General features: G+C 46.1%; 1 protein-coding gene across 1 annotated transcript in view; it reads left to right on the forward strand.

Annotated features, from left to right (window-relative positions):
- Positions 1 to 2,908: 2,908 nt before the first annotated feature.
- The window catches only part of TAF3 (TATA-box binding protein associated factor 3), a 115,591-nt gene continuing 92,195 nt past the window's right edge, over positions 2,909 to 26,304 (forward strand). The window contains exons 1-2 of the mRNA XM_035549440.2: positions 2,909 to 3,182; positions 13,370 to 13,612. Coding sequence (XP_035405333.1) covers positions 3,017 to 3,182; positions 13,370 to 13,612 — 409 coding nt within the window. The 5' untranslated portion in view covers positions 2,909 to 3,016. The remainder of the gene's footprint in view (positions 3,183 to 13,369; positions 13,613 to 26,304) is intronic.

The raw sequence follows: 26,304 nt of genomic DNA on the forward strand, positions 1-26,304 counted from the left end.
ACTGTCAAAGGATTCTCTCTATTATATTAAAATTTCCCTTCTCATTTCTCAGATTCACATTCCTTGCAGTGCAGGAACCCTGCAACTTCTACGGGAGCAGAGGAGGTTGCTCCAAAACCAACCTGATGCCGGGTTGGCAACGTGTGATTTGTGTGGTAATGATATGTGCTATAATGATATGTGTGGTAATGAGGCTGTGCAAAGGTGATGAGGTGGGACATAGTAGCCCCAAACCACAACCTCCAAACCCAGTGACAAGCTGACACAGTTAGCATGAAGCCTAATTAAAAGGTTTCGCACATAAGTAAAGACTTAATGGCAAGGTTTGGACAGAAAACAACTGATGTGTGTGGGTACAAAGCACCTGTGGACGTGTGAGGTTTCCCTGAGGGGAAACCTGGTGATGGAGAAGGCTGCAGAAAGGACTGACATCAGCTGTGAATGCCGTTCTCTGCCCAGCTGGAACAACAACAAGAAAACAATCAAAAAGGCCTTCATCTAGACTGTTTTGACCAAGATTTTCCTCTTTTTTTTGTTTGTTTGTTTTTTTGTTTTAATGACAAGCTTTGTTTCAGCTCCAGCCTCGTGTGGGCACAGGACCCAGCACTGCCCGCCCTTGGCCTGGCTGCTTTCAGCCAGGGATGAGGCCTGTGGAGGACAGAGGACAGAGAGGGGATACCGAGGTGGAACCCAACCCAGCGCATCATCAGCCTCGGGCGCAACTGGGTCCCCAAAACACCACCAGAAACCCACGTGCCCTCCCAGTGCTGCAGCAAACCCCACTTTCATTTTCTTTTCTTTTTAGGGAAGGAGGGGGATATCATAGAATCATTAAGGTTGGAAAAGACCTCCAAGATCATCTGATCCAACCATCCCCCTACCACCAATGTCACCCACTAAACCATGTCCCTAAGCACCACGTCCAACCTTTCCTTGAACACCCCCAGGGACGGTGACTCCACCACCTCCCTGGGCAACCCGTCCCAACGCCTGACTGCTCTTTCTGAGAAGAAATGTCTCCTCATTTCCAACCTGAACCTCCCCTGGTGCAACTTGAGACTATTCCCTCTGGTCCTGTCACTAGTTATCTGTGAGAAGAGGCTGACCCCCAGCTCCCCACAGTTTCCTTTCAGGTAGTTGTAGAGAGCAATAAGGTCTCCCCTGAGCCTCCTCTTCTCCAGACTAAACACCCCCAGTTCCCTCAGCCACTCCTCACAGGACTTGTGTTCCAGGCCCTTCACCAGCTTTGTAGCCCTTCTCTGGACACGCTCCAGGGCCTTGGTGTCCTTCTGGTTCCGTGGTGACTAAAGCTGAACACAGTTCTGATACATATATCGGGGGAATGGCTCCAGACTGAGACTTGGCCCAGTCACAGAGTCACAGAACGGCTGAGTCTGGAAGGGACCTCTGAAGATCATCTAGTCCAACCCCCCTGCCAAGCAGGATCACCTAGAGCACATTGCACAGGATGACATCCAGGCGGGTTTTGAATATCTCAAGGGATGGGGCATCCACAACCTCTCTGGGCAACCTGTTCCAATGCTCTGTCACCCTCACAGCAAAGAAATGCCCTCTCATATTCAGATGGAACCTCATATTCATATGCAGCCTCCCATACTCAGCCAGAAACTCATATTTAGCCTCTCGTATTCAGACGGAACCTCATATTTAGCCTCTTGTATTCACCTGGGAACTCATATTTAGCCTCTTGTATTCAGCCTCCACCTCATCTTCAGCCTTTCATCTTCAGCCTCTCATATTCAGACAGGACCCTCATATCTAGCCCCTCATATTCAGCCTCGACCTCATATTTAGCTTGCTGTATTCAGCCTCCACCTCACATTCAGCCTCTCATATTTAGCCTCCCATATTCAATTCAGCCTCTCATATTCAGCCTCGACCTCACATTCAGCCTCTCATACTCAGCCTCTCATATTTAGCCTCCACCTCATATTCACCCTCTCCTATTCAATTCAACCTCATATTCAGCCGGGACCTCATATTCAGCCTCTTATATGTAGCCTCTCATATTCAGCCAGAACCTCATATTTAGCCCCTCATATTCAGCCTTGACCTCATATTCAGCCTCTCGTATTCAGCCTCCACCTCATCTTCAGCCTCTCACATCCACCTGGGACCTCATACTCAGCCTCTCATACCCAATGCCTCCTCTCACATTCAATTCAGCCTCTCATATGCACCCAGGACCTCATATTCAGTCCCTCATATTCAGTCTCTCATATTTAGCCTCTTGTATTCAGACAGGACCTCGTATCCAGCCTCTTGTATCCAGCCTCTCACACCCACCTGGAACCTCACACTCAGCCTCTCACACCCAATCCCTCCTCTCACATTCAGCCTCTCATATTCAATTCAGCCTCTCATATGCAGCCGGGACCTCATATTCAGCCTCTCACATTCAGCCAGGACCCTCACATTTAGCCTGTAGTATTCAGCCTCCACCTCCTATTCAGCCTCTCATATTGAATTCAGCCTTTCATATTCAGCCTCTCATATTCAGACCAGACCTCGTATTTAGCCTCTTGTATTCAGCCAGGACCTCATATTTAGCCTCTCATATTCAGCCTTGACCTCACATCCAGCCTCTCACACCCACCTGGGACCTCACCCTCAGCCTCCCACACCCACTCCCTCCTCCCACATTCACCCTCTCCCACTCAATTCAGCCTCTCCTATTCACCCAGAACCTCACATCCCCCTCTCCCCTACTCAGTACCCCCTCTCGACAGACCTCCCTTCACCCCTTTCCCCCCCCCCACCACCGTTTTACCCCCTAAATTCCACCCCCCCCCCCCCCCCCCGCCGAGCGCATCGAGCCTCTCCCTCCCTTCCCCGCTCGATGCGCTCGGCGCTGGAGCGGCGGCGCCTGGCGCGGGGCGGGCGGCGGGGAGAGGCGCAGCGCCAAGATGGCGGCGGCAGCGGCGGCGGGCCCGGCGTGAGGCGTCCGCGGCCCTCCCGGCCCGGGGAGCCGGGGGCAGGCGGGCGGGCGGCCGGCATGTGCGAGACCTACTCGCGGTGGCTGCTCCGGGTGTCGGTGGCGCAGATCTGCCAGGCCTTGGGGTGGGATTCGGTGCAGGTCTCGGCCTGCGACCTCCTCACCGACGTGCTGCAGCGGTACCTGCAGGGGCTGGGCCGGGGCTGCCACCGCTACTGCGAGCTGTGTGAGTGAGGGGACGGCCGGGGGGGGGGTGTCGGAGGGTTTAGGGGGGGGTTTAGGGGGTGATGGGGAGGCTTTGGGGGTGAGGGGGGGTGGTAGGGGGCTTGGGGAAGTGGTGGTGGGGTTTGGGGCGCTTAGGGGTGGTGATGGGGCGGTTGAAGGGGAGATGAGGGGATATGGGGGGAGATGAGGGGATATGGGGGGAGATGAGGGGATATGGGGGGAGATGAGGGGATATGGGGTGGAGATGGGGGGAGTTTGGGGGTGATGAGGGGCTTGGGGTGGAGATGTGCGGAATTTGGCGGGTGATGATGGGGTGGGGGGGGTTGTGAGGGTCTTGGGGTGGAGGTGAGGGGCTTGAGGGGGAGATGAGGGGATTTGGGGGGGAGATGAGGGGATTTGGGGTGGTGTTGGGGGGTTGGAGAGCTAGGGGTGGTGATAGGGGGATCTGGCGGGGTGATGGGGAGGCTTTGTGTAGAGATGAGGGGCTTGGAGTAGTGATTGGTGGGTTTGGGGATTAATGAGGGGATTTTGGGGGTGGTAATGGAGAGTTTGGGGGTTTATGGGAGCGATGGGAGACTTGGGGTGGTGCTGTGAGGTTTTGAGCGTCTTGAGATGGCGGTAGAGGGGTTTGGGAGGCTTGGAGTAGCAACTGTGGGCCTTGAGGTAGAGGTGGGTGTCTTGAGGTGATTATGGGCAGATTTGTGGGGCTTGGGGGGTGATGGGGTGGTGACAGAGGGGCTTGGGGAGCGATGGAGGAGTTTGGGGGTCTTGGAGTGGTAATGGGGGGTTTGGGGGTAGGTAGTGGTGGGGGCAGGAGGCTGGGGAACGCTGTGGGGAGAGGGGCTGTGGGAAGGGAGGAGGTCAGCGCCGCTTGGATGTGGTCTGGGGGAGCAGGGGGTGGGCAAGGTGAGCTCCAGGGCACTGCAGGGGGTGGGCATGGTCGGGCAAGGTGAGCTCCAGAGGTCCTTGCCCACCTCAGCTGCTCTGTGGTCCCCTGAAGGGAGGTGTTGGGCTGGCGCTGGGGCCTGTGGAGAGGAAGGCAGGAGAGTCATAGAGGCACTAGGGTTGGAAAAGCCCTCCAAGATCATCTGGTCCAACCGTTGCCATACCACCAATGTCACCACCAAACCATGTCCCCAAGCACCACGTCCAACCTTTCCTTGAACACCCCCAGGGACGGTGACTCCACCACCTCCCTGGGCAACCCGTCCCAATGCCTGACTGCTCTTTCTGAGAAGAAATGTCTTCATTTCCAACTGTGGGGCAGTGCTGGAGGCCATGGGGAGGAAAGCTGTAGGGCGGTGTTGTAGGCTGTGGGGCTGGGAGCGGTGCTGGCAGGTTGTAGGGGGGGGTGGCTGTGGGGCGGGAGGTTGTGGGGCAGGGCTGGGGGCCGTGGGTAGGAAGGCTGTGGGGAGTGTTGGTGGTTATGGGGCTAAGAGCAATATGGGGAGCTGTGCTTGTAGGGCCGTGGGTGTACCTCTGTAGGGTGTCATTGGTCTGTGGTGCCTGGAGTGAGGGGTTAACGTGTACCAGGGCGGCATGAGGTCCTATATGTGAGGCTGGGAGTGTGTATTTATGGGGTAAGCAGTGGTGCTGAGGGGCCAGGAATGTGTTGGCAGTTATGGGGCCGCTGTGTGTGAGGGCAGGGATGCACCTGCATGTTTTCTGGGGGACTGATAGAGCTGTAGCACAGAGGATGTGGGATGTGCGTGCAGGGGGAGTGATAGGGCTGCATGTGTAAGGGATGGGGGTACGTGTATGGCTAGAGGGGGGTGTGGGCTGGGTGTAATGTTGGGGCCCATGGTATGGGGTGAAAATCACCCCACGTGGATGCGGTGGAAGGGGTTTGTCCAAGGGGACTGGCACCGACACCGCTGCTGATTTGCCGAGCAGAAGGAGCTGGAGTGAAGGAGGGGGACGGGGTGCCCAGGGCCTTGCTGGATTTGGGGTGAGGCTGTGCAGGGGGGGAATGGGGCTGCCAGCCCCATTGCTGGGGCCTGGAAGGGGGAGTTCACACCAAGAGGGACAAGAGAAATAAGTGGGGTCCGTGTGAGTGCATGGCATCGGGGAGGGATGGGGAACAGGGCAACAAACAGTGCTGCTGGGTCTGGCAGTGGGACAGGGGGTGACATTGCGAGTCCCTAAGGGTTGACTGGGTCCCCACAGGGCAGGATTTGAGGGAGGCAGGTGGCCCTACAGCGCGTCGGGGTGCTGGGGGGGTCCGTAACACGTGTGGCAGAGGAAGGTGAGGGGATGCCCGGTGTACGGGAATGTGAGGAAGGGGGTGCCGGGATCCTGCTGGGTCCGGGAGGGCCAAGGGAAACCTTGTTGCCCTATTTTGTGGGGTGTAACGTGAGGGGGCTGCCAGTGCTGCTGTTGGATCTGTGAGGGTTGGAGCGGAGATAAATAAAGCGGGGCGTGCACGGGGAAAGGCTGGGGGGCGAGACTGTACGACAGCCTGCTTTTAAAACAGGGCTGCTCCTGCCTCCCAGGGTCTTAAATGTGGTGGGGAGCCTTGGGGCTGCAGGATCGGCGCCGTCGGGGCGATGTTTTGGGGAGCCCTAAGAGCAGGTTGGGGTTGCTGCAGCGCTTTGCAACGGGCGGCGTGTGGGAGGGACGAGGGCTGGCAGCTCTGAGCGGCGTCAGCTGCGCGTTTTGTCCGTGCTTTTGTCTGAGCTGGGGGGAAAGGGGGGCATAAAATGAGGGCGTCGGGGCTGCAGAGGTGGGAGGAATATTGACAGGGACGGGAGGAATGTCGGCGGCGTGGTGGGTGCAGCGTCACCGTCAGAGGAGCTCTGAAGGGCAGAGGCGTTGTCGGCTGCTTCTGCAGAGTGAATTCGGAGCAGAGACCCAAAGGAGAGGAGCAGCCTGGGTCTGGAGCTGCTGCTGCTGCCTGTGGTCCCGCCTCTCTCAGGGCAGAAGTCGCTGGCGCAGCGCTGATCCCAGCGCCCCCATACCTGCCCTGCCTCGCTTCTTGCCGTCGGGCCGAGCACTGCCAGGGGAGCTGGGCTTTGGGGGGACCTGGCGAGGCTGCTGCACACTTGGCACTCGAGTTCCAGGTCCAGTGGCTTTCCTCTCCCGGGCTTTCCACTGATCTGGGGGAGAGCCGGGCAGCGTTTGTAAAAGTTTGGATGCGAAGCGGTGTGCAGTGAGTGCCTGAGCCCAAACAGGAGCTATCTGTGAGGACATCACAGGAGAGACAGCACGGAGAGCTCGGAGCAGCGGGGCTACGGGTGAGAAAGGAGCTAGCCTGGGCTCCGTCAGAGCTGCCCCTTGCCCTGGGGCTGGTGTAAATTCTGGGCTGATGCTGTGTTGGTGGATCGGTGCTGGTGTAGGAGGTGAGTTGGGGAGCAGCATTGCCTCCCAGGCGCGGCTGACTCTGCCACAGGTACTGCAGCTCTTGTAAGCCCGGGAGGAAAAGGTGCAGAGGCGGTGGAAATCCGTCTTTGACCTTTTGTTGCTTGAGGAATTGGAAATACTCAGTGGGAGTCAGTAGAAATAAAGTGTCCCCTCCGACTCTGGGTGTCCCAGAAAGGGGGGAAGGAAATCTTTTTCCCCCTCTGTGCGTGAAGAAGGAAGACGTATCACACACATACGTGTATATATGTAATTTAGTGAGGAGGGGAATATGTTGTTCTCATGTCAGCGATGCAGTGTTTCTTACATTCTCTCTCTTAAAATGATTCCTGTGTTTCTTTCTTTGAAAGGTTTGTGACAAGACCTCTTAACGCTCAGCTGATGTCTCACAGCTTCTTCAGAATCCTTTCCTTTCGCTCCTGAAATAAGTTACCGTACAAACCCAGCTCGGGATGAATGAGCAGAATTTTGCCATGGTTTTGCAGAAGTGGCATCAATTAAATCCCAATTGTAGCAGCCTCATTGTCGGCGCGTTATCTCGGAGTCAGACCGGTTGGGTTCGAGTTAGCAGGGTTGTCAGCTGGGGGGACGTAATCTTTGTATTCAAACGGGGATGGATTTACCCCGACGTAGCTGAGACCGTGTGGTATTGCTCTGAGAAGCATGTCATCGCTGCTCACACACTTTCTCAGCTCCAAAAGGCAGCGGCGGCTTTCCCAGCTGTGTTAGATCTTTGTTCCAGCTGTTACATCCCATTAGGAGAGCTGCGTCCAGGATTTTCAGTGCTTTTCTGCTGTTGTTTCTTTGCATTTGCGGTAGCTGCGGTTGACGGGAGCTTCCGTGGCCGCGAATAGAAGGCAAAAGGATTTGCAAAGCGGCCTCGAGGGGTTTGATGCTGCGAAATGCCTCGGAATATCTGTGCTGGGGGCGGAGGAGAGGGGGAACTTACAGGGGGTGATAGTAAGGGTTGCCTTCGTCTTGTGCTGTTTATTTTTGTTGAAAGCTTATAAGAGGAAATTATTCACTATGCCGTGTGCTTCCCATACATGGCTATACACTAAAATGTTTGGAACACGGTGCAGGAGTATGTAATTAAGGCATCGGAGCTACCAAACAAGCTGACCTTGTGTGCTTTCTGAGAGCCAGGATGCCCGTTTTTACCCTCGTTTGTTTTAGGGAGAGGATCCCTGCCGTGTGTTGCTGCTTTTTGCACCCAGGGTCCACGGGGGCTCGCAAGAAGCGGCAGCACAGGTGGGGCTTTGACTTAACCGCTGTGTTTGCCTTGCAAACCTTGTACAGGGGTAACCATCCCGTGAAGGCAGCCTCGTTTGCTGTGGGTTTAGCTAACAGCTTGGCAGCAGAGCAGTTGCTCGTGGACGTGTAGAATGTGGCTTGTTCTGCCTCCCAGCCTCGCACAGCCAGTCCAAGAGTCCGGTTGCCACCGTGTTTGTGTGAGCGATGTTATTGATCGGACGGACGAGGACAGGAGTCGTGATCTCTGCCCCCGAAAGCCTGATTTTTTTTTTTTTTTCTATTACGTTGCTTTAAAGAGCAACCAGATTGCTTAGCTTCAGTCACTGAGGACACTGGGGCATGTTGCAGCAGAGGTGTAAAGCTGTGTGAGGTAACGGAACACATTTACCCCTGGTTTTATAAACAGGACAAATTTAAATTGCACTCCTACTTTTAGCAGCAGGTGATGAACTACCTTGGAGATGTTCTGGACGTAGAAGCGAGCTTTTCACCAGTCTTTCCCTGGATTTCCCATGCTGAACAAATCCTTGGATATGCTCTGACTTCTTTCCGCTGAAATTTGCGGGAAGCAAAGATGAAAAGTTTGGTTTCATATCATGTGGATATATTTTTTTAAAGACTATTTTTATATGACCATGAAAGAATTTATGAATATAATACCCATCTATTTTAACACGTTAAATGTTTATATTAATAAAACGTGTATTTATGAAGGCAAGGTGTGATCTGATGAGCACAACATTGTCTTAGAAGGAAAAATGACAGATCTTGCAAAATGTTTTGCCAAGGTAGGTCTGGCTCAAAAACTGCTCTAGTTTTCCTTGCGCTGTCTCCTGTAAAGGAAAACTGAACTTCGTTACGGCAAGTCTCTGCTCTGGAGAATGCCAACAGCAGGCAGATCTTTTCACTGGAATTAACACAGCGGAGAGGATTGACCTGGCATCAGCCAAATTTACCGTGTAGATTTTTTTCATTTTTTACGTACTTAGAAGAGTGAGATAATTTTAATAACCTCAATCAAATAATAGTAACCTCAACCAAAGCATTAGGTCTTGGTGCTCAGTTTCAGTGAGCTGATTCCCTGCTCAGATGTTGACTATTGTAACCAGTATCTGTCCAGGGCCCGTAACACTTGTTATAAGCGTACCTCTTTACACCCTGATAACCTTAAATTTTGATGTTTTTAAACTAATTAACTTGCTGGCTACCAATGAAGGCCAACTGGATTTTTTTTTTGCTTGACATTTAGTACCAGGAAAAGGAGCAGACTCTGAGCAGCCGTAGCAAGAAAATTCTTTTGCCTGCTTGGTAAAACTGCATTAATAAGGCTCTTTTTCCCCAGTTAAGTGCACTCAGACGAGGCGTTTATAGATACTAAATAATCTGCTGGGTGCTTCTGGCTGTTCCCGTGGATACTGGATTGAAGTGGTGAGTTGTCTGCCCGAGTTACCCAGCTATCAGCGCAGGCACGGCACAGTTTAATGCATGGCAGGGCCGTGCGACTTGCTGCAGCACAAGGAGTCTGTGAGGGAGCTGAGGAGCTGTACCTAAATAATCCCCTGCTTAAAAACGAAATAATCTCTCTTTGATACCAGCCATGAGGGTGAGCGCTGAGCTATTTATAATAGGCTGCACGTGTTGCACGGGTAGTGACTCATGAGTTCTTCTCAATGTGTTTGTTACAGAGCCGCAGTTTCTCCCTGCTTAAGAAGGAAAAAAAAAGGCACGAAACCAAAAGCTCTCTGTCCTGTCCTTACTCGTTAATTTTTCACTGACTGGTGTGATCTTTGCGCCTCGGATGGGCAGGTGGAGGCAGGACAGAAGTAAGCCAGCCATCGGCCCTTCTTGAGGCTGAACTGATGGAAAGCACAGGAGTTTTCCCCCGTGCCAGCCCCTGTAGTTTCTTTGGACACCGTGGATATCTGTCGGCTGGTTGGCCGTGGGGCCGAATTAACTGCAGGTGACGCTGAATTAACTGCGGGCGACACGGAGCAGCGGGGCTGAGGACTGGAAAACTGCCCGCCTGCCCTGGTTCTGCTGCTTCCCCGCAGCTCCAGTGCTGGTTTGGGATCCGCTTCTGCGTGCAGAGCCCTCCTCGCCCGTTGTTCACTTGTGCATAATGAGGCCGAGGGTAAGGTGACCGCGTGGCCCTTCCTGGCGAGCTGGTTTTGGGCTGAATGCACTAAATTCAGCTCCGCTGGATGCCGCAGCTGGATCAGTTTCAGAGTGCAGTTGCCGCTTAGGAGGACAGTACAGCCTAAAAGCTTGTGAGAACGATGCTCCCCTGGTTCCCTCTTCTTGGGGTAAGGAGGAGAGTTGTTTCTTGCTGCCTGAAGCATTCCCACCTGCTTCGTTCTCTTCCGAGTCCTGGAGAACGGGTATTATTCGAAGTGTTGCAATACGGGGAGCAGCGTGAGGCCGGCACTGATTGGATTACTTATTTCACTGGAAGGCTTCAGCATCTGAATTTTTAAACTGAAGGTAGCACAAATATCTGAAGAATATTGAGACAAGTTCAGTATGTTCAAAATTAATGTTTTGGCATCATTAGCTCACGGAAAAAACCCTAAGACTAAGTAAAAGACCAGGAGAGTTGCATGTTTGTCAGCATTCTCTTTCATGTGCCTGGCTTCTGCCATTTCAGTCACTTTTTTTATTGAACCAGACAGGGAAGAGAAATGTTACACGATTCAAACATAAGTATAAAGGCACAAGCTTGATTTTTTTTTTTTCACATTTGGTGAATCACCTGAAGTTACATTTAATACGTTTTTTTGTGCCGTGTGTATTTCCAGCTGATAAGTGTTTTGAAACCGAAACTTGTTTCCGTATGCCTTTCTCACCGAGGGTAGTCTCTTGAAAAGAAGAGGTGAAATGATCAGCGCTTTCGTCCCCGTGACAGGTTTCAGAAAGTTTTGAGCTTTTAAACGGTTTTACAACTTGTCATGACCTCTTTGGGTCGGAGATGCAGAAAAATGAGACTTCTCTAGTTTGCTTTTTTTTTTTCATTAAAAAAGGCATTTTTTATCTGTTACCCTCATCTTTTGAACCTGCTTTTTAATGATACAGTTACTTAAATATTTTCATGCCTTAAACACTCATGTTAGTTGCTTCTCTGCCCCGTGATCTTAGTAACCACTTGTAGGAAGAAATCCTTTTTAGCATTTATCACTTGCTACTCATGTCAGTTTGTTTTTTGGAGGTTGAAAAGATCACACGCAGAACTAGAAAAGGACCTTCTTGTATCACAGCCATAAACTGGACTAAACCTTCACCCCGAGCACGTGGCAGTGCTAGTGGCAAGAGGCCCTCACCGAACAGAGCTCCCGAAATGCTGTCGCGGAGCCCTGCCATGGGGCAGGTGTTGTGTCTTGCAGTCCTTGGTGCATTTTGCACCAAGTGTGCCCCAGACATCTGGCTGGGGAACTTATTGCAGCATTTTCCTTGCCTGTGGGCTTGGTTTTTCTCCCAAGACAGGGTGGACACAAGCACGGGGTGCACCCACGTCTGTTGGTGTGCTCTCCGGGTCTAGGCGATGCCTACCTGGGTGTGAGCGCTGAGGCTCGCTATGGACCATCCCTGTCCTGCTAATCACCCAGCCAGGCACTTCAAGAGCATCCAGGGAATAAACACGCTCTAATTCCGAGCTTGTTGGAAAGTTTTCCCTAGGGATTTTGTTTTAACTGGCTGTCCAACTTGCACCCGTTAAGTCTCGACGCTTTAGCAAGTGGTTCGGGAAGTTCAAAGGTATCTGTGTTGTCTGAAGATCACTAAAAATGACAACACAAATTTTCTTATCCATGTCAACTGACTTTATTTTTTTTAATAGGTAAAACACTCTTCTGTCAAATGCCCAATGGCTACAGGGATCTCAAAACTGCCCGAAAGTGTCAATAGCCTTAATTACATTTGTGTGAGATTCCAGATTTCTGTCCCTAGAGTCTGCGGGGGAAATTAGTATTGCACTCGTACTAGATATCATACAAACACAAAATACAAGATGATTCTTGTTGTGCGGAGTTCCCATTCTGAATACAGACAAAAGAGGTGATAACTTAGTCTGATCTCCATTTTAGCCGTGGAGAGAATTGAAACACCAGCGACTTGCCCAGAGTCACACAAGAGGCCTGTGTTGTAGAGCCGAGAATCAAAGCCATAATCTGAGTATTACCCTTATCTTCACAGCGAGACTAAGAAGAGAAATTCTAGAACAAAATTCTTATTTGCTGAAGGTACCTGCAGGCATAAGTTGGCTGGGGGCTTGAATTCATCCAGTGAAGTGAGAACCGGCCCTGCTTTGGCTTCCAGATAAATCAACAGGAGATTAGGTTCGAGGAAGAACAAAAGAGCATCCCCCCGACCCAGTTCTCCAAGGCTGGGGCTTCTGATCCTGCATTCACAATGGTCATTGTGTTCCCGCAGTAAGCGCGGGCTGCTTTTCCATAGTGACTTGAAAAACTAAATCCCAGCTTATTATCCTGTAGGAATACAATATCTTTGTAAGCCAACTGTGTATAACTTCAGTAATTCAGAATAATTTTATAGAATTAAAAAAAAAAAATCATGTTTGAGGTCTAAGGCATTTTTATTATTATAAGAAGTTAGGATGAGGCTCAAAGTGGTGCCTTAGGTACCGAGGCCAGGTGCCCAGTTCTCCCTCTGGAGGCCTTTGGAGGAATTGCCCTCTGTCTGCTCAGAGAAACTGAGGCACTTGGAGGGCTTCTGGGCTGTATAATTTAAATCTTTGACCTTAATTACATGTGTGGAACAAACTGCTTCTTGTATTGCACTGTTTTGGAGATCGTGTAAAAGAATAGTGTAAGAATTCATCGTGTTTTTCATAAGGAAAAGATTTTTGCTCTGGAGTCTAATTTAAATTGCACCGCAGGAAATCAGTCCCTGAAAGTTAGAATAGGATGTTCTCTTCTCATCAGACCACTACGTGGTGTTGCTGTGTTTCATCTGGGAGGTATATCTAACTGGTAGGTAACGTGACTCATAGTTTATGAAGCCGGTAGATTTCATCTGATGGAAAGATGCTATGTAAAGTATTTTTGTTATCGAGAGATAAAGGAGATACCTTCTACTTTGCTACCTATGAACTACATTAGTGCAACAAAATGGAATTGTTAATTTTCCAGATTGAAAAAAATAATCTTTGTTCTGTTACGTGCTGGTAAAGGGGCACTTTCTGAATATTGAGAGCTTATTTTGTTCGTTTCAATGTATGTTATGAAATAGAAAACTATTTTGAGTGGTGTTGCGCGGTGTTAATTGACTGTTGCCAGGTAAAGCTGTCTCTTGCTGCTTCCTCGGTTTACTTGCAGTGTTTGTTGGCGTACAGTTCTTTAAAACGGTATGGGTTGAAACAAAACACTTTTAAACGGGAGTGCATTCTTCACCCGAAACTCTTCTATAGCCCAATGAACAGTAAACCTGGCAAAACTGAGGGTTGGTAACCTCTGTTACTGGTGGTGAGCAGAGGCAAGTTGTAATCTCTGAGCACAGATCTTCCTGTTAATTTTTTTAACTGGATTTTTGCAACAACGTCATTCTCTTGTATTTTTTTCGTTACAGATGGCCGCACAGATCCAATTTTGGATGATGTTGGGGATGCCTTCAAGCTTATGGGGGTTAACCTGCATGAGCTAGAAGATTACATACACAATATCGAACCAGTGACTTTTGCGCACCAAATCCCTTCGTTTCCCGTCAGCAAGAACAATGTCCTACAGTTTCCCCAGCCTGGGAGTAAAGATGCGGAAGAAAGAAAAGAATACATCCCTGACTATATGCCACCTATCGTCTCCTCTCAAGAAGGTGCGGAATTAATCGTTTGCTTTTTAGTTCCCATGTGTTTGCATATTTGTTTGCATCGTTGAGCTGTTCAAGCTGTGCTGCCTGCAGTAGTCACTAGGAATTACATAGGCAGAGATGACGTTAAAACATGGTTAAAAAGAGGTAATAGTGCTGTGGCAAAAGCTTGTTTTCCACTATTATTTTACGTGCCACTGGTGTCAAAGTACGCCATGCTAATACACATTCCTATAACGCATTTAAGTTCTCTGATGACCATAGAAATTAATGCTTTACAGTTACTCATATACGTTAGCCTCGTCTCTTACACATAGTGCGAGAGCTTGCATAATTTGGTAAAGGCAGAAAAGGGAAGGTTGGCAAGACCTGCACAGGATTCCCAGCTCCTGACAGCTGTTTTTTCTTCTGTTGAGCAGATTTAACAACAACAACAGAAGTCCAACCTTCCAGTTAAAATGAAGTCAGATTTAAAATAAGAAGTAAGAGTCGTTTAGAGGCACACTGCTTGCTTCTAGTTCTCTTTGCCGATGTTGACTGGCATTTTATCATCACTTTTTCAAGTGTTCTCTTTTCCTTTTTTGTATTAAAAGTCCTGCACAGGGGCTAAGGATCACTGTAACAGTGAAACCAACTATAGAAATGCGACAAGCTGCAGTTAACCTAAGAATTTTATCAGCGGCAGTGGAAAAGGCAAAATCTTTTTTCCTGTTTTTTTTAACTGTGTGAAACTTGATTGCTCACTAATAAGATAAATGTTTAAGAACTTTGACCTAGTCCAACTTTCTCTTTGAATAGTGAACATCCTGCACGTGTACTTTCTGAGGAAATGTATATAAGTTTGTGGCTTGGGTACAAAAATGCCGGGCAGAAGAACGTTCTTTCCTGAAAGAGTATATAACAAACTGACACAATTCTCAAAATATTTGTTTCATTTAAAATTTCTGTGGGGACAGAATGGATATCGTGCTCTATTACGCCTGTTGTTCTTTTTGAAGAACTTAGGTCTCAAATTTTGCACGCTGAAATATGTGCAAATTTCTGCCCAGTGTAAAGATGAACGTAAATGACATCGCCTTGTTGGTAAGATGAAATGTGTGCCATGCCACTACAAATGTTGCGTGGGGCAGTTTTTCCATGATTACTGAGCAGTATCTTCAATCTTGCATACGTCATGTTCAGATAGCATTACTAGGTGCTTCAGTTAGTCGAAGTGAAATTATTGTTGGGAAACAGCTATCAGAAGTGTAAACGAATGTCAGATAGGATGGTTTCAGTGCGTGCAGTTGTTCGGAAAAAATACTCCATTTCCAGTAACAATTGGAGGACTTAATTATGCTGATGAGTGTTTCTGAAGCTCTGTGCCTGACTTTTCTGTTTTCTCTAACTATGTATTCTATGCAATTATTTTATAGATCAATAGCATTTTAATGGCTCTTGCCTTCATACAACACAGGAAGTAAAAATGCTGTTCAAAGCAGAAATACTTTCTTGAATTGGTAAAGAGATACTAAAATCTCCCCTTTGTGGAGTTGATTAAAAGGATTGCTTTTAAAACCTAACAACGAGCTCTCTTAAACCAGGAAGAGACAGGCACGGTGTAAATATCATATACGTAGACAGCATTAATAAGGGAAAAGTATAGAAGAAGACGACTTTGAAAAGTGACTGAGGATTTTAGCTGTACCGTTCTGGCTACCTTCTTGATACGCGTTTAGTCTGATTTTTCAGGAGGTAAACAAACACCGTTCTGTCACAGCAATCCAGCTTCTTTGAAGTGTAACAAGTTACCCAGCAGTTTTGCATTTTGGGTTTTTCATTTGGAAAATCATACTTCTAAAAGTACGCGAGGAAGATCAAATCCAAAAAGGCTCAAAGCAGTTGTAGACAAATATCTGGACGCAGGGAGAAAGAGATGAGAGGGAGCATTACAGATTCAGTCTGGCTATACGTGACATAAAAAGCAAGAGTAAAAATTGAAATGGGGACAGTTGTGCTTTTTTTTTTTTTGTATGTAACTTTTTATACTCTCTCTCTTGCAAGTTAGATCCAGGAGTTAGATTTTAGCACTCCTTATAAATAATGTATGAATCCTTTTAACACCTGAAGCAAGAAGATATCATTTCCAAAGTTGGATGAGAACCAGGAAAACTTCTAATGCCTAAGGCTAGTGTATCAGAGGACCTATAGACACAACTTCAGGGAAAAGAATACAATTTTTTTAAAATAGAAATTTAAAGCAAGCATTAAATATGACTGCTGAATGCAGGTTTGTTACAGTTGATGTAAAATACTTACAGCTGAGAACACTTTAATTCTGAATTAAGTGTTTTCTGAAGGTGCTATTTGTAATTTTGTGCTTGATGTGTTTTTTTTGGAAGGGGTGAGGTGTATCAAGAAATTGTTTTATACGCTTTGTTGTATTTTACTCTGAGTAAAATTTGGAAGAAAAACATACTTTTACAGGTTAGGGGAATGCATTGCACGAACACTGAAGATCTGCAGAAACTGGTTGAACAGTTTACAGATCTTTATAGAAGTAACAAAACCCTGTTATTGCTAAGGTTATGCAGTTCATAATATTTGCGTTGCTTTGAGTATGCAATAAAGATAACAAGCCCGTAATGAAGGCTTCGATCACATTATGATGTGTAACGTAAATCTTTCAGTCAGTTAAAGGAACTATCAGGAAAATGTCCCATTTGATACGGAAGCCTAGAGCTCAGCTCATGTTATGAATATTTATTTACTGATGTGATTCAGGTATCGCTGGTGCTGATATATTTTAGTAATAATAGCCACGATGGCCTAAAGGTAGGACCAAAAAAGAGGTTTATTGGGAGAGGTAATATCATTTAGTTTTATCAGTTGATCCAATTAAAAGTATTATCTCAGTGACAAAGTGACTTCATAGGTAATTCTAGCTAGATGCTTTAGTAATATGAAGAGTTTTTTAATTGTTTGCTTAAATAAACAAACTGGTTTAAATAAAAACCAGTGTTCAGTATGCACCATGACCAGTAGGTGCTGCTAATCCCCTTCTCAAAAGTCCTCCTGTTCTGCGTGTGTAACTAACTTCTTATTTCCACCTACTCTAGAAGTGGCGGTTTTGTGTTCAGCGCATGCAGTCTACCCAGCAGTTTGTGTGATGTCTTAGTTATCATTGCCAAAGACTTGATAAGAGCAAAAAGTCCTGTCCAGCCTGAGCAAAGCCGTTTCGTTTGTGTCTGCTCAATAGTAAGAAATGCTGAAACAGCTCTCTGACTGATTTCTGAAGTTGTGGGGGAAGGTGATGACGGCAAATAAGTTTTCACCATCTCTAATTTGTATCTCTTGGAAGTTTAGTTCAGTGGCAGAAGTTTTGTTCCAAGAAAGCAGAAAACGTTCTCTTGCTTCAAACTAGAAGCGCCTCATTTCAGTAACTTGCACTAACTAGATGAACTGGTACACGATCCAAATGCTTGCACTGCAAGGATCTGCATATGAAATGATATATTTTAGAAAACAATCTGATCCAGTATTGCCATGGCAAATGTTGTTTTTGAGCAGTATTTCTTACAAAGTACACTGAAGGGATAATTTTATGCCAATGTATCATGATGTTCGCTGTCTGCCGATTTTTAATTAGTCTCCTTTTTGTTTTTTCAGAGTTATTTTAGCGCTGTTGTCACTAAAATGTCATGGTAAACTTGTAAGACAGATTATAGAAGGAGAAAAAAATAAATTAGTTGCAAAACATGATGGTCATGCTTTATTTCTCGTGCTTTAATGTGAAAGAACATAAGTTTTGCAATAATACATCAACTTCATAGAATTTGTTGATTGCATTTGAAGCAAAACAGTACGGAGTTAAAAGTAGGCCAGCTGAGAAAGCCCAGATACTTTACCACAGCTAATAATAATCAGTGTTACATTTATTCTGTGATAGTGTTTAGAGCCCTGGATCCCAGTGCTTTAACAACATGTATCGTTCTCCATAGTTGAAAAGGAAAGTGTGAATCCTACATGTGCTGTGGTAACATTGATTTTTAGCTTTGTGGAATTAATTTCTATCTGTGCTTGCTGCATTACCACATTTATAATAATAATAATTCATTATTTAAAAAAAACAACAAGCATTTTGTCCTCTACTTTCATTTTTTTGGCTTTGTGAAGTGACTGGTAGTCCTTCCCTGCATCTCTCATTGGGAGACTGAAGAAAACGTTGTTACATGCACAGAAATACTAATCATAGTCTATTATATTTGCATTAGACCCTAATTCTTCTCTTGCACTTAATCATGTTGGAGTACATCAGAAGGATATGAGGGAAAAGTTATGAGAGTCGCTTTTCAATATGTGAGATTTATTGTATAGGGAGACAGGCAATTTTTAGGGAGTCAGACAATCACTCCCACCTTGTAGAAGTTCGGCTTCTTTGCCTTAGAGATCATCTGGAAACAAATGTAATTTGCACTGGGTATTAAGTTTTGTGGTCTCTTATTCTTGATAATGTGTGTTCAGGCACTTGGCATTGTATTTCTGATCGTTGAGTCAGGACCGGTTCTTGGCATGCTGTACAAATTTGGATTTATTTATAGCCTTTTCTGTCAGAGCATTTTATTTCCCTGGCAGATCAAAGCATACAATTGTTGATCTCCTTACAGTCCTGCTTTGCCCCCCCTTTGCTGTTGATGCGATATTGGAACCCGTCATCCGCCAAAGCCTGATGCTTGCAGCCACCCGGAAGCCTGGAAACCCAGCTGTCAAATTGCAGATCTTCTTAGAACATCTCTAGCTTTTCATACGGTGTTGGCTGCTAAAAATCACACTTGAATCGGTGACAATGAGTGGGATGAAGCAAGGTCGGTGATCAAAACAATATTTTTGCGTCTGATATCTAGGAGCTAGCGATGCTGGATTTGTGATTGTGTAGAGCATTAAGCATCACAGTGGCATAAAGCATTAGTGTCTAGCTCCGGTGGCTGGATATATCAGATTTTAAAACTGTCACTGGCCCCGCAGTCTAGCAGTGCTTTTTTTGGCCGTGGTCCAGAACTGAATGTAGCAAGGAGCTCAGACCAGCCTAATTTCAGTCTCTGGTTTCCTCAAGGGTTAAACAAACCCAGTGCCTCTTTCTAAATTATCGTGTAGTGGGCTTAAAAAAGAATACTGGGATATCGACTTTGCCATTTCGATAACTCGGGTCTCGCCGTCACTGTTTTTAAGCCTTTCTGCCTATCCCAAGATCGAGTTGAATCCCACGGACTAACTCTTCTCCGTTCTAACAGCTGCGCTCATGGTTTAAAATCAGCAATGATCTATTCAGCAGAGCTTTCCCAGTACACTTGGCTAGGAAAGCAGCACCCATCAGCAAACAGGTACTGTGTAGTCAACCGGTTTGAAGACTTAAACCCCCCTGCTAGCTTGTGAAGGCTTTGCTCCTGGCTGCTAACCGTGCCTGGTTGCTGAGCGTTTGCAAGCTCCCTTTAGCCATCTGTGCAGCGTGCGAAGTGTTAGGCGCTGATTGCTTTTGTGCGAGTGAGTCTTCCTCCGTGCATCAGCCTAGCAAGGAAGAAGCAACAGGAGAAACAGACAAAATGAGAAAGGCAGCCAAGCTTGAGATGCAGACAGAAGAAAGGCGTTGGGAAAGAGCCAATAGGAGAGGCAGGTTTCAAAGAAAAAAGGAAAATATGAGGCAGGAACAAAAAGTATACAGAAAATGTGCCCGGTTTAAAGCTTGCCATTAGACAGAAAAATAACTCTTAGAGAACGCGTGGTGATAAAGCTGTAATTGGGAAGACAGCTGTATCTTTACCTTTTCTTAAGCACTAGTATCATAATCTAAAGCATAATTTCCACTGAAATGCTGCAAGAAAGGATTTAATGAGGAAAATTTAAAGAAAAAAAAGCTTACAGTGTCAAGCCAAATAGGCTTTCACTGAAGAGCTTCAGTTAATTTGCAGCATTTGGGGGAAAAAAATCAATGTAATAAGCACCATAGTAAAACTTTATCCATGGCAGAAAACCAATCATGTAGCTGGGATCTGTAGAAGATGTAGACAGAGGCAGACACTATTTTATATTCTGTGGGGGGTTAGTACCTAACTTTCCTTAATCATTCATGTCTTGGGGAAAAAAAAAATCTCTTTTTTGCAGGAAGGAAAGTGGCCGCTGGAAGCGGGGAAGGGAGGAACTGGATTAAAAGTGTTTGCATTGTTTTTTACAGAGGGGGGAAATATTCATCTTAGCTTGTGATGATTTTTCATGGTTTTACTTTTTTTTTTTTTATATATACATATATGTTGAAAACAAATAAACCAGTCTGGAACCTGGCTATACCTGGGTAGCAAAATCAGAAGAAATAATTTATAAAGATGCTGACTCCAATTTTTTGAAAGGAGTCACAAGAAGTTAGCAATGTTAACAATAAAGGTTCAGCATTGGGAAAATTCATTTTGTTTAGTTTCTTTAGCTATCAGAGTTTTACTTGCTGCATATGGCAAATGAAAAGTCATGTTAACTGCTTTTCTTCAAGGGGATATCATCCCTTTAAAGTCGTCTCACAGAGATTTTTCTGGTTTTTTTCAGACCTGTTTAGATAACTTACAAGTTGTTAGTGATGCTTAGGGATTCAAAATAAAAAACTGCACAATGCAGATGTTGCTTCTTAAAAGCCAGCCCTTCGCAGTAAATGATTTACATTGAATTGGAATAAAAGTCATGGGTTCTTTCAGTGGATTGTGATGTGCAAATTGCAGTTTGGGCTATAAGAAAACTGAAGGAGAAAGCAGAACTTTATGATAAAAGGGTTCTGTTGTCTCATGTATTTTGAACAGAAACGCTGTCACGATTTTCATTTCCCGGCAATCTTTTTGCAGCAAAACTTTTGTCACTTGTCTTGACTTGTCACGTCAGATCAGTTTTTTTTCCCTTTTCTGACAATGTGTGACTGTGTTTGGAGCCTGCGTGGCTTCCTGCGCTGCCTACTGCCACTATACTTGAGGATTTTGTTTCATCTGGATCATCGGACACCTTTGTGCCTTTGAAAGCATAAGTTTCAAATTAGGTTATCGCCTGGTAGCTGCATTACTGTTCTCGAGCTTTTCAGACTTTCCCTTACTGCACTGAGTATTTTCGGTGGCTCTAGGGGAGGGGGTGGGAAATGGAAAGTGTAGCGGCTGTTTAGAGCAGGATAGGGGAGCAACAGGCTGGTTTGAAGGGCTGACCTTGTAACTTTAATATTTTTGGTGCTTTTTCTTCATGCAGGAACCTTTCCTATTTCTCTTCTCATCGATGTTATTTATTTCTCTTTGACTTTTGTCACCGAGCATATGTTATCTTAATGAAAATGTTAGCCAGTAATTACCAACAAGTGCCCTTTAAAAAGCAAATAAAAATTATTTTAGCTACTGGAATCAAGCCCGTAAATTTGCTTATTACCCCCTTGCCTAGGTATTTGTGCCCAGCTTTCAGAGAAGCTGCTCATAACCCAAGCAAGCCTTAATTTTGTACTCTTATTAGAGAATCATTTGGGAAGGCCATAGAAGATGGTGGTTTTTATATGGTGAGATCTTGCACATCTCTCTGATTTTGAGAAAATGAGGCCCAAAGCAATGCCAGTGTCCTTGTGCTGCTGATTAACTTCTGCGTGGACGTGGGGAAGGATCCACGCGTTGGGTTCAGAAGTCGTCCTTCCAGTGGTTGTTGGAATAACTCTATTCTCCAGACCAGTTGCTTGCAGAGTTACTTGTTTCAGTTAGTTTAAAACACTTCTGAAGTGTCTGAAACATCTCTTTTCTCTTGTGAAAATACCCATGCTCGGAGCTATTCAGAAATAGACAGTACACATTGTTTAGATGCACGTTTTCAAGTCTAGCTGAGCCTAACCTTGATCTTAGCATCAGAACAAGCCGGTGTCTAGACAAAGATCACTCCTGGATTACGGGCCCCGTATCTCTCCCGCATTAATCAGGTGAATGACTCATTACGAGCTTTTGCAGACAAGTAGGAGGCAGAGTCCAGGTTAAGACCCAGGAACCCTGCCTTCTAATTTTTAAAATTACGATTAAGAAAGCTCATTTGAATTATTTGTCTTTTGCCACACACAGATAAGCGCTCTAACTTTACCGTACAGCTCTTCAGTGCCTTCAAGTCTTCACCTTCGAGTGCGTGTTCGTGTTTGCTCCAACTCTCGGCTAAAGGGAATATTAGGGAGTGGGTAAGTCGTTAGGAAGGGATAACTCATTTTGGTGTGTAGGCAGTTCCACTTCATTCTGCAAGAGTTTGAAGTTGGACGGCTAACAGCGAGACTTCAAAATAGTTGGAGACGTGACCCTGGTTCATGTAGCGAGACGCTTGGATAATTAAAATTCATCTGTAGCATGGTGGTTTTTTGGAATCTTTCATTTTGTAATTGCACTCGTTAGATACTTCAACGACGTTCTGATGACTTGACAAGTCAGTATAGATTTTTTTAGTTTGGATTTTGGTCCTTTGAACGGTTGTGTATTGTGTGACTAGGTAAAGTGTGATTCTGCTTGCATGTTGTGTATGAACGTATATTGTTCGGACCAGCTAAGTAACAGCTACCGTAGCATACCTGTGTTTTTGAGAAGCAATGTCAAACTTGAGCGGGGCTGGATCTGGCTTGCATTTAGCCCAAGGCTGGAAGACAAAGGGTCTTCAGGTGGTAACACAGTAAGTCACAAATTTCTCAGCCTTGGTTGGAGATGAACGTTTCAATCATGTTTATAAGTGATGACACCACGTTGCCAGAGGTGGTGTTTTATATGGAGAGAGAAACTGAAGCTCAACTCTGTGTGTGAGCGTGTTTAAAAACAGTCCAATAACAACTTAAATGGCCTTTATTCTGGCCACTTCACCCTCTGCAGCATTCAGCTTAATTTATTTTCTTTGGTGAACTTGTTTGCCCTCTGCGTTCGTGCTGTTGATGTCTGCAGCTTTCCCATTCCAAAGGGTTGTGTTAAAGGAAGGCTGAGCGTTTCATGTGTATTCTTACGGTTGGGATGAAGCATACTTTTCTTCAAACGTTATGAGCTCTCTTCCCTGAGGGGAGGAGGATGGTTCTGATTCTGTGTGTCTGAGAGGTACGGCTTAACAGATTGGCCAAATAATCCATTCTGAATTGGAGAGTGAATAATTTTAATACCCCTTATCTTGCATAGATTTTTGTGGATACTCATCTCAGCAAATGAACTTTGCATTTCTAAATGTTCCGAGCAGCATGTTGGTTCAGGTAGAGCATACTTGAATCTTAATATTCTCCAAGTTTCTCCACGTTTCTCCAAGTTTCTGTGCATGTGGAACTTTTGTTCCTTGGCGTATTTAAACAAATGGCTCGCGCTTATGTGCGGACAACGTTAATGATGTCTGACAGTCACAATTGGGAATAGCATGGAGGAAATAATAGTTCTTGACCAATCGCTAAAACACAGGAAGTCCCGGTGCCATAGGAAGGGAGAGCAACTCACTTTTCATTTCCTTTCGAGTCCACTGTGCTCAGATTAACTTTCAAGGGAACTGAGATGTAGCTCAGAGGATTTGGTCTTCAATCGTGTGTTACCTATGTGTGGAGCCCATCTCAGCAGGCAGCAAGGCACCAGCCAGAAAAGCTCTCATAGCTCAGCTGCTGGGTATCCTATTGCAAATTAAATATGAAACAAGGATACATTTGGTTTTGCATGGGAAACTTTAACACATGCATTAGGGAGGCTTTCTTTCTGTTCTGAATATTTTAAATCACAATATTGCTGAAGGTGATAGCTCATCTGTAATCTGTCAGGGATATCTGGTTCCTTTTGCTGTTTTAAAGAGAATCGATGGATTTTTTTCCCATTCCTACGTGCAACAGTTTAAATTTTGCGCAACACAAGTTTTACATGTTCAGGTCAGCAAGAATAAATTGCGAGGCACGTTGGGATTAAGTTACCTTTTTTCAGTGTGTGCGTGTAAAATACTTTGTAAAGAAATGTTTGCAATGTGATTGCAACATGCATATGTATTTGTGTCTTTTAAAGATTAAAGCTGCAGTTAAGTTCTCTGGACAAGGATAGGTGAGTTTAATTTGAGATTTTTTTTTAAGAAGCTTCAGAATTACGAATGAAAATCCATTGAAGTTTTGGTGAGATTTAGCCATTCATTTATCACACCTCAGCATCGGACCTTGACTTTTTTCAGTTATGGAAAAAAAAAAAAGTCCTTAAAACCATGACGTAAAACCGCATTGATCTTGATGAGCTAAAAAATCAAGGTGGAATTTTATTGCTGTGGTGTTGCCAGGTAGATCTTAACCTGCTCGGTTACACTTGCAAACTGCAGCATGAGAAGGGCGTATCGCAACTCATGCTGATTGTGGCTATTGAGACAATTAAATAATTTTTAGGACGCTTACAGAAAGTAAAATTTATGTAATTTACAAAGTGATAAGTATCTTAATGCTTATGTTGCCTTCTCTTAGATGAGCTGATTTTCACGGAGCACGGTTTATGCAGAATCTCTCTTTTAAACTCAAGGTGATTCAGGCTGAAACACTGAATTTCTTCAAAACCTCGGTTTTATAACCGGTCCGGCTTTAAGGGGATTTCCCTTCGCACAGACATCCCCTCTCACGTCAGCTCACCAAGCGGCGCCCCTTGCACGCACTTCTTCCCATCCCTGCTGTCTGGAGGCAGGGAGCTGGGTGAGTGAGCTCTCAGTACCTCTTCCAGACCTCTCCGGTGTAATTGCACACGGCCAGAGTGCCAACGTAAAGCCATCTTAAAAACCCGGTGTTGCCTGCTCAAAGCCCAGATCCTTCCAGAAATATGCAAAGTGAAGAACGTTGGTAGAAATTTAACGTGAGCTGACCCCTGAGCTTGAATTTTGCAGCATTTTTATGGGCGGAATTGGATTTTGCACACCTGGTTTGTGTGCCTGGTGCACGGGACATGTCCTGTGCTGTGCCATAACGGGTTATGATTCTCCTATGATTTTCCTACAGCTTTCCTAGGCTAAGCCAAGCAGGGTTGCTGCGGTCCGTACGGGAATCACCCAAGGAAACTCACAGAAGCAGGAAACGGCGTCAATTAGCAGATGGCCTTTTATAAGCAGCTCGCTCTGTCATTGAGGCCGGCATATTTCAAATGAGATGAAAAATTAAGTCCCGGCCACTCGCGGTGATTAAAGCCTCGGCGGCTCGCTTTTCAGGAGTGGCACGTTAACCCTCCTGGCGCCGCTCCAGTCGGGTTACAGCCTGCTGCCAACCCAGCTGCCCCGAGCAGTTTCAAATTCGTAGGGCAAAAACCGCTCGGCGCTCTTCTCCGCTGCCGAGCGGCCACTGCAACCTCCCTGAGCTCGCCGCATTTCAGCCCTAATCGGAGCAATTCGAAGCTGAGGCCAGCTCCTATAGACTGCGGGCACGCAGCAAGCATTTTTTCCCCCTTTTTTAATGGCAAATCCAGCTGTGCACGTGCGTTTTCTAGGGTAGCGTTAGACCTGAACGTGTGATGATGATGATAAATAAATGCGAGGCTGTTAAGCTCTTTCTGGAGCTTACGTGTGATGATGATAAATAAATTTGAGCCTGTTGGGCTCTTTCTGGAGCTCAGGGCAGGACAAGGAGGGGATCCCATCCCGGGGTCACAGCGGTGTTTGCAGACAACCACCCGTGTGTGATCTGCAGTGGCTGCTGTCGAGGCCAATAAAAAATGTTGATGCCTTTTCCCTAAATAGTTTTCTTCCTTTCGCGTGCCTCGTAGGACCGCTTTTGTGCGTAATACAGATAATAACTTCCAGGCGGTGTTTTTGATCGTAGAGAAAAGGTGTGTGGGCTTTTGGAGCAATTAGATGCAAACAGGCGAGTCGGAGGGACAAATGGTTATAATCCCCTGGGACGGGAGGCTGTGTGATGTGGGGAGGTGATGCTGGCAGCGGTGTACACACCACCAGGAGAACGCGTGTTGGGGTTAAATAACTTATAGCAGCGTGTTTTTGTTTGTTTTTTTTTTTTGTCAAATGGGATAATTCTTATCAGCCCCTAGGAGAACGGCGAACACTCGCGCTTCCAGCCCACGCCGCTACGCACGTGCTGGCTCTGTGCAGTAGCTGCTGGCCTTATCTAAACAGAAAACCCTTCCCAGCTTGGGAACAACTTGGCGACTTCTTAATATCAAAAGGAGCACATTATGCGCGACACGTGTACGAGACTCAAAGGCACATGTATGCTGCCGAAAGTTTGTGGAGTTGGTGGCGTGTGCGCCTGGGAGTTCGTCGCTCCGAGCTTTCATCGAGAGCAAAGGGAGTCGGAGCCGGAGGACTTCTGTTCGCTGCCACTCCATCTGAAAGAACCAGCTCCTTTTTCCTTAGTTCAAGGCAGCGTGCCCAGAAGTACGTGCACCTCGTGCCTATCAATAGAGTCGCAGGACTCTGACTTGCTTTTTAAGTGAAAATAAATGAAAATGTTTCAATTTCGGATTGTTTGGCAGCGGAGGAGGTTCCTGCTGCGCTCTAATTGTTTTAGATCTGTTTCTCACTGCAGTGCATCTCGGCGTTAAGCTGCTGTTACCTCTAATGTTGCAGAGAAGAGATTAAATATATTGGTTGTATCTTAAGGGAAGGACTTCAGATTTCCTTTCTAAGAGGAAAAGCTTAGATGTGGCTTAAAAACTCGCTTTCTGTTGGTTATCACAAAGATGACTCCAAGGTGACAGCCATTCAAA

This window comes from Cygnus atratus, chromosome 1 (assembly GCF_013377495.2).
Source record: "Cygnus atratus isolate AKBS03 ecotype Queensland, Australia chromosome 1, CAtr_DNAZoo_HiC_assembly, whole genome shotgun sequence".
In the NCBI taxonomy this organism is placed as follows: domain Eukaryota; kingdom Metazoa; phylum Chordata; class Aves; order Anseriformes; family Anatidae; genus Cygnus; species Cygnus atratus.